This window comes from Alligator mississippiensis, chromosome 1 (genome assembly GCF_030867095.1).
Source record: "Alligator mississippiensis isolate rAllMis1 chromosome 1, rAllMis1, whole genome shotgun sequence".
Classification (NCBI taxonomy): domain Eukaryota; kingdom Metazoa; phylum Chordata; order Crocodylia; family Alligatoridae; genus Alligator; species Alligator mississippiensis.
The window spans coordinates 260,056,877-260,070,678 of NC_081824.1; the positions used below are offsets into that span (position 1 = coordinate 260,056,877).

Below are 13,802 nucleotides of genomic sequence, written 5' to 3' on the forward strand. Positions count from 1 at the left end.
CACTAGATCCTGCAGGCAATAGGGAGATATCACCTGATGAAAAATGAAAGAAAAGGCAATGGAAAAGCCACATTTTGTGTTTAGGGGTGAAGTTGAAACCTACATACAGCAGCTATGCCTTGATTTGTAATGCATAGGCACCAGCTAAATAAGCTTCCTGTTTACTTTCCATGTGCAGTAAAAGCCAGTTTCTGTCTGTCACTGCTGTTGAAAACCGCTGCTTGTTGCATGCAATTTGGCCCAGTTCTACCAAATGAGGATCTTTTATGTTTCCCAGAGGGAAATGGAGGTCTTCAAGGCTTTTGTACAGAATAATAGCATTGGATTAGATTAAAAGGCACGAGTCTATTTTGCTCTTGGATCCCTGAGCACGGTTGTAAGCTGGCACAAGCTCTGGGTCTCGGGCACTCACACCAGTCTCTGTATCCAGATGCCCTTTCTTTGGTTATTCCATAATGGAAGACTATTTGCAGATCTATGCTTCTGAAAAGCATGGAAACACAGGTCTCCAGATGTATGCACTCTGGTCAGAAGTAGAGGTTTTGCACCATACTGAAAACATTTGCAAGGCACTGAGTGAGATAACCTCATTTCCTAGATTGCCACTAACCTGACTGGAGATAATTACAAATGACTGCTTAAATGTGAAGTCAATAGGAAGTCATCTAGATGCATGTAGTATTACCATGTCCAGCAGCTGGGATACTTAGTGGATTTGTGATACTCCCTAGAGGAATACAGGTCTAAATAACAATGAATAAATGACTCATTCATATAATTTCTACCCATGGCTGATACAGTATGGATTGTATTCACTTTAATATTCCATAATGTTCATTTGACAATGTAGGTATCATTTAAACAGTAGTTACCAATAAAAATACAATGTACTTATTTCACCTGGTTCAAAACTGCAGACTAGAAATTACCTACCCAAAAAAAGGTGAAATACATAATAGGTAAGTAAGTCATATTGTTGGGGTTGCATTTGAGGAATGTAGAAAGTCAAGAATAAGATGCAGTATAACAGATGGGGATAGTTATTTTATTGATTTTTATTTCCTACACATGCATGAATTGGTTATCTGAGACTCTGCTGTTTCAGCTGAAAATTTATTCCTTATATAAATGCCAGTATCAGTTGCTGTTATACCAGGTGAAATAAAATGACTAGAAAGTTCAGATTGGATTGGAAAGCTCAAGCAGTACCTACAGGTTATAACACCCCTCCCCCACATGGGCTGAAGTATAGCTGGGCACAGGTTAAGCCACAGATGGGAATACTAAATCCTCAATTAGAACCTTAAAAATAAAAGGGCAGAATTGGGACTCATCATCCCCTGGTTATTTTTGTTTCCCAAAGTTGAATTGAAACTCTTATTTTCCTTCATGAGACAGACCTCTGACTGCAACTAAATAAATGTTTGTCTTATCTTTTGCTAGAAGTAAAGTTCAGCAGGATCAACTGTTCAGTCAGTTAATGCTGAAGGAGATGGTCTTGTGGATAAGACTGCAAAACATCTATATTTATTCTACTTCCAGGCATCCATTTCCCATTTGACCTTGGGCGGATCCACCCCTTTGTCTCCCCATGTCCCTATGTTTAAAATGAAGGCAATAGTATCTTTGTGTCTCTTCACTTTGCAAGCAGAAACTTTTTGTAAGAAGTAACTAGTGAGCTCAAATGAACTTGGCTACAGTAGCAAATTTGTAACAGTGTAGACTTTGGCACATATTTCTGTAGGTCTTATTTAGGGCCATAGCTTTAGTCCATAACCTGTGTAACTTAACTGTAGTATGTCCAGATGGCACAATGCTAGATGCTGTGTTTTATATAACAATACTTCTATACTTGAGGGTTTGTTCATTTCTTAATAATATTTGACTTTTTCCCTGACTCTATGATGTGTGGGTAGGTCTCTACACCCATGAGGAATCCCTGTAACTTCAAAAAGACTTCCCATGTGAGCAAACTTAAAATACATACATGCATAGGCATTTGCAAAATCGTGGCCTGTAACAACATGAGTTTTGAAAAAGTCCTTCTTTGCATTCATAAGTATTCCTTTAAACTGAAATGTCAGACAAGCAGGTGAAGACATACTTCAATTTATTATCTTTTAGGCATGGATGGAAACAGTAATTCTTTTGCACTGTTGGTTTCTGAAACGTGCCTGAAGTCCAACTTTGAGCAGTGAAAATCGGGCTCCTAATGCTGAAAAGTTAAACTGGACAGGAGTTGTATGTAGCAGAATCTCAAAAGGTAAGATTCGTATTCCTTTTTCACAACTGTGGATGTAGAAGTTGAAGAATAGTTATTATCTTCATTCATTTTTTTCAACATAGTGGTTAATAATTCAACTCCTTTATATCTTTTCTTATCAGCCTTAAACATTTCAGTTCTGTATTTCAGAACTGTTTGTAGTGTTAAATCAAGTCTTTTATATATCATATTTAAAACCACGGTTATTCCATTACAACTTTTTTTCTTTTGCAAGAGTCTCACACTGTTTTTCAAATGTATAATCACTTGGTAGTGTTTTCACACCAAAAGAAAAGGATATATTTGTATATAAAGTAATTTGTGTGTTCATGTTTTATTTTGGAAAACAGGTGTTTAAAAATTTTAGAATTTTTTTAACAAAATTCTAAAAAAAAAAAAAAATCACAATATTTACAGAGATAACAATGGCTTAGCCATGCAGAACAGATTACTTTGGTTTTTTCCCCCCATTTTACTTTGGTTTAAATGTTGACCAAGATTATTTTTTTCTTTTTGCCAAATAAAACATTAACAATTCAAAGTTTAGAGGCAATATAACAGGGTTTCCCCCCTAATTTTATACAGTATTGAGTTTATAGGACATTTTATGTATTTAATCCATGCCAATGCACTACAGGAAGCTTTTATTAAGACATCAGTCACTATTTGCCCAGACACTTAACATTTTACAAATTTACAAGTAACAGTGTTTTTTTCCTAAATAATGCAAAAGTGGCAAAATACATTTCCTAATTTCCATTTTTTAAATTTTTTGCCTACCAGTCTATAAAAACTTGCTTTTCCCTGGATCACTTTTGTAAATGGAAACCTGATGTTCTGCTTACTTATTTTCCCCTTCTTATCAAAACTGTCTATTACATTTTCCCAGAAACTAATCTTCTCCTTAAGAGAGAAACTTGTAACTTTCATCTTAAATAGTGGCCATCTACCTCAATGTTTCCTTTTTGCTACCGTTCTAAAAATTTCCTCAAGCATAAAACATGTTTATAAAGTTACAAACTTGAATGTAACTAAAGATACATAGACATTTCATTGTTACAATTATATGTACTGTTTGATAAATTATGTACCAGTTAAAAACACTAAAATTATCTCAAGGTGCATTCAATATTTGTAGCGTAGTTAACAAAAACACACAAAAAATATATATTCTATTTTTGTGGGGAAAAAAATGTAGCTTTGATATGACCACTGTTTTAAAAAGTCTCCAATTCTGACTGATATCTTTTCTGAAATGCAAAAAAGATACAGTACTTTTAAGGCAGTGGATAACCAAAAGAATTTAAAACAAATTCAGAAGTCCAGTCACATACACTATCTATCATGAAACTGAGAACAATCAATACTTTTCCAAAGCATCAATAAAATGTGTTTCACTCTCTAAGAAAAGGAATTATTAGCAGCCATTTGTACACAGGCTAACAAGGATTTTGTAGTAAGCTCCTTGTTAAATACCCAGCTTTCTTTTTGGAAACGGTTTATTCCCTTTCTGGTCAGTTGGCTTTTGTTGTTTACTTTCACAAACGATTTAGTTACCTTTCGTCATAGCTGTCTCTTGCTTGTTACAGTGATTTCAAGAAATGAAAAAGAGCTTGACATTTTCCCATAAGACAATCTTATGCTTTAGATACTTGCTATACAAAGCAAAGGTATTTTTTTCTGATGACAATCAGAATTAGAAATGTACCTGCTCAAAGGGCATCATAAAAACAATTGAAATAAAAACAGTACACTATACATCAGATTAACAGCAACTCCCAGAACAAAGCCTTACAGTGTATAAAAATAGCTACGTAAAAAATTTACATAAAGGCAAACAAAAAGAAATCCTCAGTGCAGACATTTACAAAAAAAAAATATTCAAACAGAACACAACATGGTGACCTATTCTCATGGCTATTGCCAAAATTAGTTTGATTTTCTTTTAAACTTGAGATAATTGTGTCTAAAATCCTTTGAAAACTTGGTAGAATGATCCGCTTAATACTTGAACCATGAATAGCTGTCACTTCTTTGTATATGTTTTAAATACAATCCACGTTCATGCTTCAATTGTTCTATATGTATTCTCTGCAGATATAAAAAATAAAAAGCAATTAGACATGGGTTTAAAAGGGTATCCCAATATCACCTCTTTGTAAATCACTTATTTTGCTGTTAAATAAAAGTTAATGTTCAAAACTTAAATAATGACAAACCTTTGTGATGTGCTGTTGATAAAACGATTATGTTCATTTAATGAGCAGTGAATTTAATAGTAAGAAGCTCACATTGATGTAGCAGTTCTAAACTGAAAACAAAGTGATAGTAGAGAAATTGACGTGTGTTCAATATACCAATGTGTCGTCGTCCCCCCCCAAACAAACAAATTAAAATGCTTAAGTTAATTCTGTCTGCCATTGAAATACACTCACATGAAGTGCCCAGAATCATCATTCAAAAGATGAGGGTATGAAAGAAAAAAGTGTGTTTTCCTTACTGATATTGGAGTAGAACATTTAGGCTTGTGTGTTATGGCTTTTTCAAGATCCATATTTTTATCACTTTCCCAGATAACTTATCAATTAAGTTCAGGGACCAATTTGACACTTCTATTCTTTTCAATTTTCTTTTTCAGTAGCATCCTCTTCTGTCTCCTCCATTTTTCCCCCTTCCCAAAAGGCACTCACAAGCCTTAAAATTAAAAGTAAGGTAGTAAGACCTCTGACAACCTGTGATCTGAAAGAACATTTATTCCGAAACCTTCATATCCTTGGTGGGTTAACAAATAGTATCTTTTGAGTCTGGGTTCTGCCCTGGAGTCACTTGCATTATACTTCTTAATAATCACTTTAACTTCAGGCTAGTAGTTCAAGGAAAATTCATGAAGATGAAATGAGATGTTATAGGATTGGCTGTTGGGCAGAATACCAACCCGTGGCATTGGAAAGAATCCCCTCTTTCCATCTTTTTCTTTGCTTCCAAATATATTGAATGGGCTGCTGGCTGGCTTCCTTCTAAGTACTGTCTCCTGGGCTAACCATGTGTGGGAGTAATTTTGCAAACAGTGACTAAGAAGGAAATGCCAGGATTTGAAGGATTTGAAAGATGCTTGCCATTTGCTGATGGAGGCACACGAGGCTGGTAGGTGGAAGCAGAGTTCCCAGCTTGTTTTCTCCCATCCTTTGAAAAATGTTGTGGTATAGATGGCTCCCCTCTTCCTATAAAGCATTCCCTAGTCTACGGAAGCAGTCTTTCAAGGCTGGGAGCTGAACTGATTCAGTTTGAGTCTGGGGTGGGTGATACTAGGACCCTGCTGTTGCTTTTTCCCCACAGACACAGGGAAAGCACCCAATGCTGCTGCTTTTCCCCGTGTTGGCATAGGGAAAGCACCTGCAGCCTATTCCTTTCTTCTTGGCTGCAGGGAAAAGCAATGGCTGTTGCCCTTGCTGCTGAATACTATTGAAGCCCCAAGTTTGTGGGGCAGACAAATAGCTCTGTAAACTGAGCCCTGAACCCCTGCTCTAGGGCAGTGATTCTGAACTGGTGTGACACAGCACTCTGGCACTGCAAGATCCTTTTAAGGGTGACACCGGGTGTTTGATGTGCAAATACCTAGATGTGACTTGCAAGATAAACCCAGAGATTTCAAACAGGAATCTATAGTGTCAAAACATTCTGACCTGTTGCTGTCTTACTGAGTCCTTTGCAACAGAAGAACAACTCTATTATTGTTCTGTAATCAAAATAGTAATGAAGAGTCTACAAAGGTTGAGAACAACCACAGGACTGTAAGCATTTGCCCTATCAAAGGATCCTTTATTTTTTCATGTCCATGTGACAAGATATTTAGCAAAATTTGCAGATTTGTGGGAGTCTGACAGACCACACAGTGAGCATTTCTGCTATGGCTTCAAACTTGCAACCACTAGGCTATAAACCATGCGCCTTAGCACCTGTACCACCCCAGCCCTGTTCCTCCAAGTGAATCTTAAATCCTGTCTAGTTTTCTAGTCTCTGGGAAACTTATTTACTGTAGGTGGGTTTTGATGACTTTGGTTAACCTGATCCGATAGACTCTGATGGGAATCCAGCTGGAGTCATCAGAGTGAGTAATTCTGGCATTTAAGTGGAAATTGATGTGATCATATAGTCATCTGCTTGTGCTAGTATGACCCATCTCAGACTGTCCATTAATGAGGCACCTAAACTAAAATATTCATACAGAAAACACTATGCAATATTCAGACATATTACAATATATACTCAATTCAAAGATGAGGTTCTTACTTCCCCTCCTGCCATTTAACATGGGGGAGGGGGGAGAAGCCCCTCCTCTTGGAATAGAGTACAAGGTAGCTGCTGTAGTCTGAACCTCAATCCCATGCTGGAGCCACATCTGCCTGCATCCCCACTGCCTCTATACCTCCTGCCTCTTCCCATGGCACCTTTCAGCCCCTGCTTAGAGTTTCAAAGCCTGTAAATTCTAAAAGGCAAGCAATTAGAGAATGTAATACTTACTTGAATAAATAATAAGTAAATAAGTTAACTTGTTAGCAGACACCTAACTGACAACCATGTCTTAAGTTCCCACTCCTTTGTGACATCTATAATGTACGTCACATATGACACTACTCTTTCAAGATGATATGAACCCTTGCTTGTGGTACTGAAAGAAGACTGGCATAGCAGTGGTGGATCCATCTGACTACTGGATACGGTGCTGTTGGTATCTCTGTACTCCTTGCAGTTGTCAGTTGCCTAAGGCCTCCTGAAGTTTTTGTTCTATAGAAATTAGAAGTGGGAAAATCTACACCCCACCTGCAATAGCACTGCTATGTTACTGCCTCCATCTCCAACAGAAGGCCAATGGAAAAAACAAGGAAAGTTACCTTTCAGTGGCGTTCTGCTAAGTGGAGCTTCCTGTCCCTTGAACTGAAATAATTTTTTGAGGTGTTTACAAACACTACTTTTATATACTGTAAGCAGTGATGTTCCTTTTACTTTAAGTCAGCTTCTTTTTCACTATAAAACCCAACATTTTCTTCAGTTTAGTTATTATGCTACTTAAATGCTAAGTGATATATAACAACTGGGGAAATTTTATGTGAATTGGGTAAGAACTCTGACATTCATAAGCCAATTTTTAATGTACATGTGCACTTAGCTGTCCAGGGGGGCAGTTCTCACTTTCCCAAGACAACAGAGATACAAGTATCTATGTAGTCAAATATAAGATGACCCTGCAATTACTAGATTCTACATACATAGAAAATGTATAGATTTGTTACAATTTTCCAGGTATAAAACCTAACTATTGGGGGTTTGCCTTGAATTTGTCCATCTCCAACTGCTACAGCAGGGAAAATAAATCTGGGGAGTCAGGTAGCCCCCTTGTCCTCTGCAGCCTACTCCTTCCCTGCCTGCCCTCCCCCCATCAGACCCTGCTCTCCCTGAGCACATGGTGAAAGTGAGGAGCAAATCTGAAAACACTGACTGAAATAAGCATATAGGCATATTACTATGGGTGCCCAAAAACTTAGTTCATCTGGAACTGATACATTTGAACTTCTATGAAACAGTTACAAGTTTTAATTCAGGTACCCCATAAGCGCACTTTTAAGCAGCACTTTTGTACCTATTTGTATATAGTGCAAAGTATGCATATTAGTCAAAGCCAAAAGGCTCATAATTGACCATCTTGTTCATTGGGCTGGGCTCCAACAATGTCAACAGCATTTCAAGCCATGCTCAGCACTGCACCCCATAGCTCAGCACTGCTCAGTATGTGTGTGTGTACGCCAGAATACACCCTCCCCCCCCCCCAAAAGGATCCGTGTGCTAATTAGCCCCCACTTATGACTGGAACCAGGTGTTCTTGTTGCACATTTTTGGAGGATCCCATAACTCATATGCAGATGAGGTGCAGGGCCACTGTAATCATATGCAACAGGGTAACGGATAGAGGGAATCTGGGTGAATTGTTTGGGGCGCCGTTTGGTGGTGATTGCAGATATTTAAGGCTGGTGAAGAAACAGGAATAATTGGAAACGGACAAGAAAGGCACAGCTCAGCTGTGGGAGTGAAGGGAAGTCAAACTGTAGTCAATGGCTCACTTGCTCAGAAAAGAGTCAGCTATGAGGCTGAGTTTAATGGGAACTGCCATATATCTTAATCAGAAGTGCTGCACTAACATTTTCACTTGGAAGGTGCCCATCAGTATGTTTGCTTAAGGGGGACCATTTTTTTTATAATCATGTTCAGTGTTAGCTGCATTTAATCAGCTTCAAAGTTGGTTTCTGATACTGAGCACATGCTGCTTTGTGTATCACTAAACTGCTGCCAAATGTATTTAATGAGGTTTCCTTGTATGCAAGTGTAAGACAAGGCGCTGTGTTTTTGCTATGCTGATTGTGGAGGGAAGAAACCTTGTCTTATATTTGAGTAAATATGGTAGTTCCCACTGTCTTTAATACAAATTCTTGTATTCTGAAATAAGGCTACAACATCTTACAGTTCTTGCCAGATGGCAACTGTGGACCTTACACTAATGAGAAATTCAGGGCCATTTTGCTCTAAGAGTACAAGCTACTTACCTTTTAAATTAAAAGAAACATCTCCTTTAGCAGAACAAGATGGGAGGTACAAGTAAGCAATTCTGATTCTATGCAGAAGTGGGGAATAGTGGACAAGCATATACCATACATTGCAGTTCACAATACCCACCTGGAATGATGACTGACATGTTTTGTCTTTTAAGCTTCAGATTTATGATGGTTTTCTTCTAGCTTTTTATTCTCTTCTATATTTCCAAGGTCTTTGTCTACATGTTTTGACGCTGTCCTATGATGAAAAATAATATCTTATTTTCATGACTATGCATTTTGCTCCATCAAAACTTTAATATGCTATGCCTCTTTCCAATACAGAAAATGTGCACAATTTAATTACCGGCCCAGTAATAAGCTTGCATATGGCCATGAATATACTGATGGTATTATTATTAGTTTCTCCATAGAATTTAGCACTGAGGTAAGGTTGCATACACATACTCTGCTTTAAAAAGATCCTAAATTATCTGAGCTCACTTGCCATGTACACTTAGTCACGTTAAACCGGCTGTACACTTTTTGCTGACATATTCATTGCATAGATCCTTTACATGTTGTATTAAGGAAGCCGTGTTTATGAACAAACTAAACTGAGATTTGTAAGAAAAGCATCCTTACCAACAAGTCTCTGTGTGTGCTCATGGAATAATTGCTTTCTGGAGCTTGTGCCAAAACAGCAGAAGCTCCCTTACTGTGAAGAAGTTAATGAGAACTTATGCCATGCTGGAAAAGCATTCTGGGTACCACCTGGATGCTATTTGTTTCTAGATCTCTGATAGTTATGACTGACAACTTTTCTGTAGAAAAGAGAATGTGTAAATATTTGAGCAGCAGGAGAAAGAGGTATGTCTTGTTTAAATAGCAGGTCATCTTTAATATAAGTAGTGAAGATGAATTAATGAGTTAAGTGCTTAGTGTAGCTTAGCACAATAAAACCACTAAGCCATTCATTTAATGTGCGAGAGAAGCTTCACTGTCTGCCAAGGTGAAAGATTCCTGCAGTGGTGTGATAACGTTTTAAAGGCCACAACTTTTAAAATGTAAATAGGCAACATATGTGAGTGGGGCAAAGTAAATCCCCTGTGTCAAAGCAGCTTATCATATATACGTTCTCTGTGGATAATTTTTCCTCTACAGAAAAAGTTATGTCTGTTGTGACAGATTTATGCATGTGCTCACCCTTGCTTCAGGGTAAAGAACTGAGGTGACATTGACTTGTAGAATTCAGTGATGACACAAGTTAGCAAGAGTCTGACATGTCACAGACTGACACCATACATCATGTAACCTTTTATACTTTTTATTGTACCTTTATTTTTCATTGGTGGGATGTCTGCATGCATGCTCTTAGTGTGTGCAAGGAGGTAGGCAAGCACTGCAAATGTTCTTCAAAGCATCCTAAAGAAGTGCTGTTAGTTAAGTCTTAATTCAGATAATGGGTTAGGACAAAATAGGACAACTTTGGTGTATTAAATGTATTCCAAATCATACATTGTTGACAAGCCAAGTCCCCTGTGCAAGGCACGTGAAACAGCCTGATGCAAAGAAGGTACACATCTTTGCGCCTGATTTAAAAATATATAAATGTAAGATTCTGAATGAAGTTCTGACTATGCACAACAGCCTGAAACTTCAAGTATGGCTAGTGGGGAGGTCTTTGTACTAGCTGGGCTTTCAAGCCAAAGATCAGTGGCTTTAGTTCATTATCACTGATTCCTGTCATTTAAATTGTTAAGATTGTCACAAAGTTGCTAGTTGCACTATAGTAAGTTTCTGTTGTAGAGTAAACTTATTCGTTTTCTCATCTGACACCTCAGAGAGGAAATGAGAGATGCACTGCAAGACCATAATACAGAGAAAAAAAGAATATCCTAACATTGGATAAACTTCTTCTAGCTTAATAAATTTACTGTGGATTAGGGAGATTTAAAATATATTTTTAAGCCTTACTTGTTTTTGTTGGCTACGATGGATTTTGCCTGTCATCTAAATAGCAAGACATGAAATGTCTCCTCCATAACAGCTAAGCAGATGATGACAGATAATAACCATTCTGGGGTGTCTCCAGCAAGACGACCAGGCTTGCTTAAAAAGGGCACCAACAGTTGCACATTAATTGACAAAGTCCAATAAGCAAAATCCTGCTTTAGCCATGGAACACGACTGAAGCAGAGGAAGTAGGGCTAAACTTTAATTTATAGAAATGTAAGGGCATATGTCAAATATAACAAATTAAGTCTGAGAATAAGCCACAATAAAAGAGAATTATGTAAAATTACTATAAGTTCGTTGTGTCCCTCACTGTGTGCAGAGCCTAAGCCAGGCTGGCTTTCATGTTAACACTAGTCAGTTCTGAACCCACTATTACTCTGTGTAGGTTACAGTTGCAGATACTAAAACTGTAAGTTGATAAATGGATACAACTATTTTGTTTCTTATTGTTCGAGAGTTGTATGTAAGAAACTTGTCTAACTATGCTGGATTCTGTTTCTCTCCCCTCTAATATCACAGACATCATCATGAACCTTTCAGGCCCCAAATGTTCTAATTTTTTGTGAAGATGGAGATTGCAATTTCAGAGCAAGTGAGGAGCTACAGCTCCTGTTATGGCCCAGAGAAGGTAATACATGCTGGAGGAACTCAGTATGTCTGTAAATTTGGCCATTTATTTTCATACCTAACGCTAAGGATAGAAGCATCACAATGTTAGTTTCTAGTGGATACAGAAGTCTGTGATACCACTACTGTAGGGCTCCTGGGGGCTAGGGAAGCTGGGGGCTTCCTAGCTCCTGGGGGCTGCAGATGCTGCACCAGTTGAGCCACAGCCCACTGGGCTAAGCAGATGCTTCCCCCTCTCCTCTGCATGCCCATGTGGGTGCCTCCCCACCCCTACAATGCATGTCTTCATGGGCACCCCACCACCACCTTCCCTGGGGCAGAGGCAGGACATAGTAGCTGGAGGAGAGAGGAAGAGCCTAGGGAAAGCCAGAGCAATGAGGGGAATGGTATCTGGGCAGGAGCCCAGGGGCTATAACTTAAGCCCTCCTGGGGCACCAGTTGGACAGTCCTGTGCTGTATTGCAATACTAGGGCTCCCCCAGACACTACCACTGACAGCCACAGCTTTAAATATTAGTGATCCTTGGGCAGGCAATACTCTCAGGCCTATTAAAACACAGGGCTCTTACTGGTACTGAGGCAACCAGCACCTTGACTCTGGAGCTGTACCAATGGTCACAAGAGTGGAAAACTCAGGCGCAAGAACCACAATAATACAGCCTGAGTTCGTAACCAGCTAGTGGCAAGCTGGCAATACACTTAAATCCCCCTATTGGTTCTTCTGGCAGCTAACTGTATTGCACTCACCAGCTTTTGTGATTTTGCAACTTTTATGACCAGGCTATGACACATCTACAATGCAGAATTCAGTGCTGCTAGTCTGTGCTTAGTGTGCTAGGACATCTCAACCTGAACTAAACTGAAGTATCACTGCTGTAGATCCTCTGGGAAGTATATCCCTACTACAGCAGCTTAACTAGATACCACATGTTGCTAGAAGTCACTCAAACCTGTTGGAGTTGGGTAGTATGTTATGTATAGCCATACAAACCTATCTGACACCATTATACATTGTGGGAAATGGCAGTGGCATCTATTTATCTGAAGCAGACTTGTAACTAAGACCAGGTAATACTACAGCTTCGCTTATAATTTGTTTCAGCTTCCTGTACTTTTCTCCCCTACTCAGATTATACATCCTTGTACGGTTCACTAAAATTTAGGCTCCTCATCTGACATCTCACACTTAGCTTCAAGAAAAGTCCTGAGTTTTCTCCAAGAAAAGTTTTCTCCTGCCTTTGACCTGCCGTTTATAGAGATTATGGGATCACCAGTTTCCCCTTGGATTGGGCTGATCTCTACCTTCAGCAGTTTTACTTAGATGTCATTCACAGTATGATATTCACTAATGGAAAAACAGTATTTCCTTTTTTGTGTGTCCTTGATTAAACTGTTAAATATAAGAGCTCATTCAGAATTAGTCTCCCATGGTTTCTGACTTCCTTTTACCACCAGACTCAACATTTCATACTGTGATTTATTTTAACAGGAAAATTCAAAGTAGTAGGTGTCCCTGTCATCTCAGCTTGCTTGATGAATATGGCAGCAACGGAGAGAAAAGTGCATTTAAGTCTCTCTCTGCATTGAAGCAGGAACCATTAATTTTTATAAATGGCATCACTTTTGAAAGGCATGTTTAGATTTTTACTCATAAACCCATCATTTACTAAAGACTGCATAAAAAAAACAAGGGCCCAGAATAAGAAACAGGATTATCTGCACCATCTTTGACCAACAGCAGAAAGAAGGGGCTTGCCTGAAGACAATATTCTAGCATTGAAGAAATGATGACCAGTGGGGAAAATGCACATGTTGGTACAAATGCACACCAACATTAATCACATTCAAATGAAAAGAAAGTAAGTAATTAATATAATGGAAGGTAATCATGTGAGCAATAATGCAGCTTCTGTATGTCACGTTACAAATGTTTTTTACATAATATGACTGGTAACTTTCAAGTGATGTGGTAAATGTGTGAAGTAGCAGCAAAGCACAGTTTTTGTTGTTCATCATGTAACTGGCCTCAGATTAGCAAGAGACTGCTGAGAGGCTTCCAACAATTTAGGGTGCATTTGATCTCCATAAAACTTGCTGTATAAATCAACTTCATTGTGTTTTAGCTTATCTTCAGGTATGTGCTCCTAATTAGAGGGAGAGGAGGGGTCCAGGGAAGAAGAAGAAAATGAGACCAAGTTTAAAAAAATCAGAAAACATGCCTCTGAAAAACATGCCTCCCTAAAATATAAGTATATATAGAAGCTACTAGCACTACTTTTTATATGACCAGTTTGCTTAGTTATAAGACAA

General features: G+C 38.4%; 1 protein-coding gene across 2 annotated transcripts in view; it reads right to left on the reverse strand.

Moving 5' to 3' along the window:
• Window positions 1-1,024: 1,024 nt before the first annotated feature.
• The window catches only part of ALCAM (activated leukocyte cell adhesion molecule), a 168,405-nt gene continuing 155,627 nt past the window's right edge, over window positions 1,025-13,802 (reverse strand). For both annotated transcript variants that reach the window (XM_006258139.4, XM_019476328.2), the window contains exons 15-16: window positions 8,990-9,106; window positions 1,025-4,354 (exon numbers count right to left, since the gene is read on the reverse strand). In XM_006258139.4, the coding sequence (XP_006258201.2) occupies window positions 9,019-9,106 (88 nt within the window). In that variant the 3' untranslated portion in view covers window positions 1,025-4,354; window positions 8,990-9,018. The remainder of the gene's footprint in view (window positions 4,355-8,989; window positions 9,107-13,802) is intronic.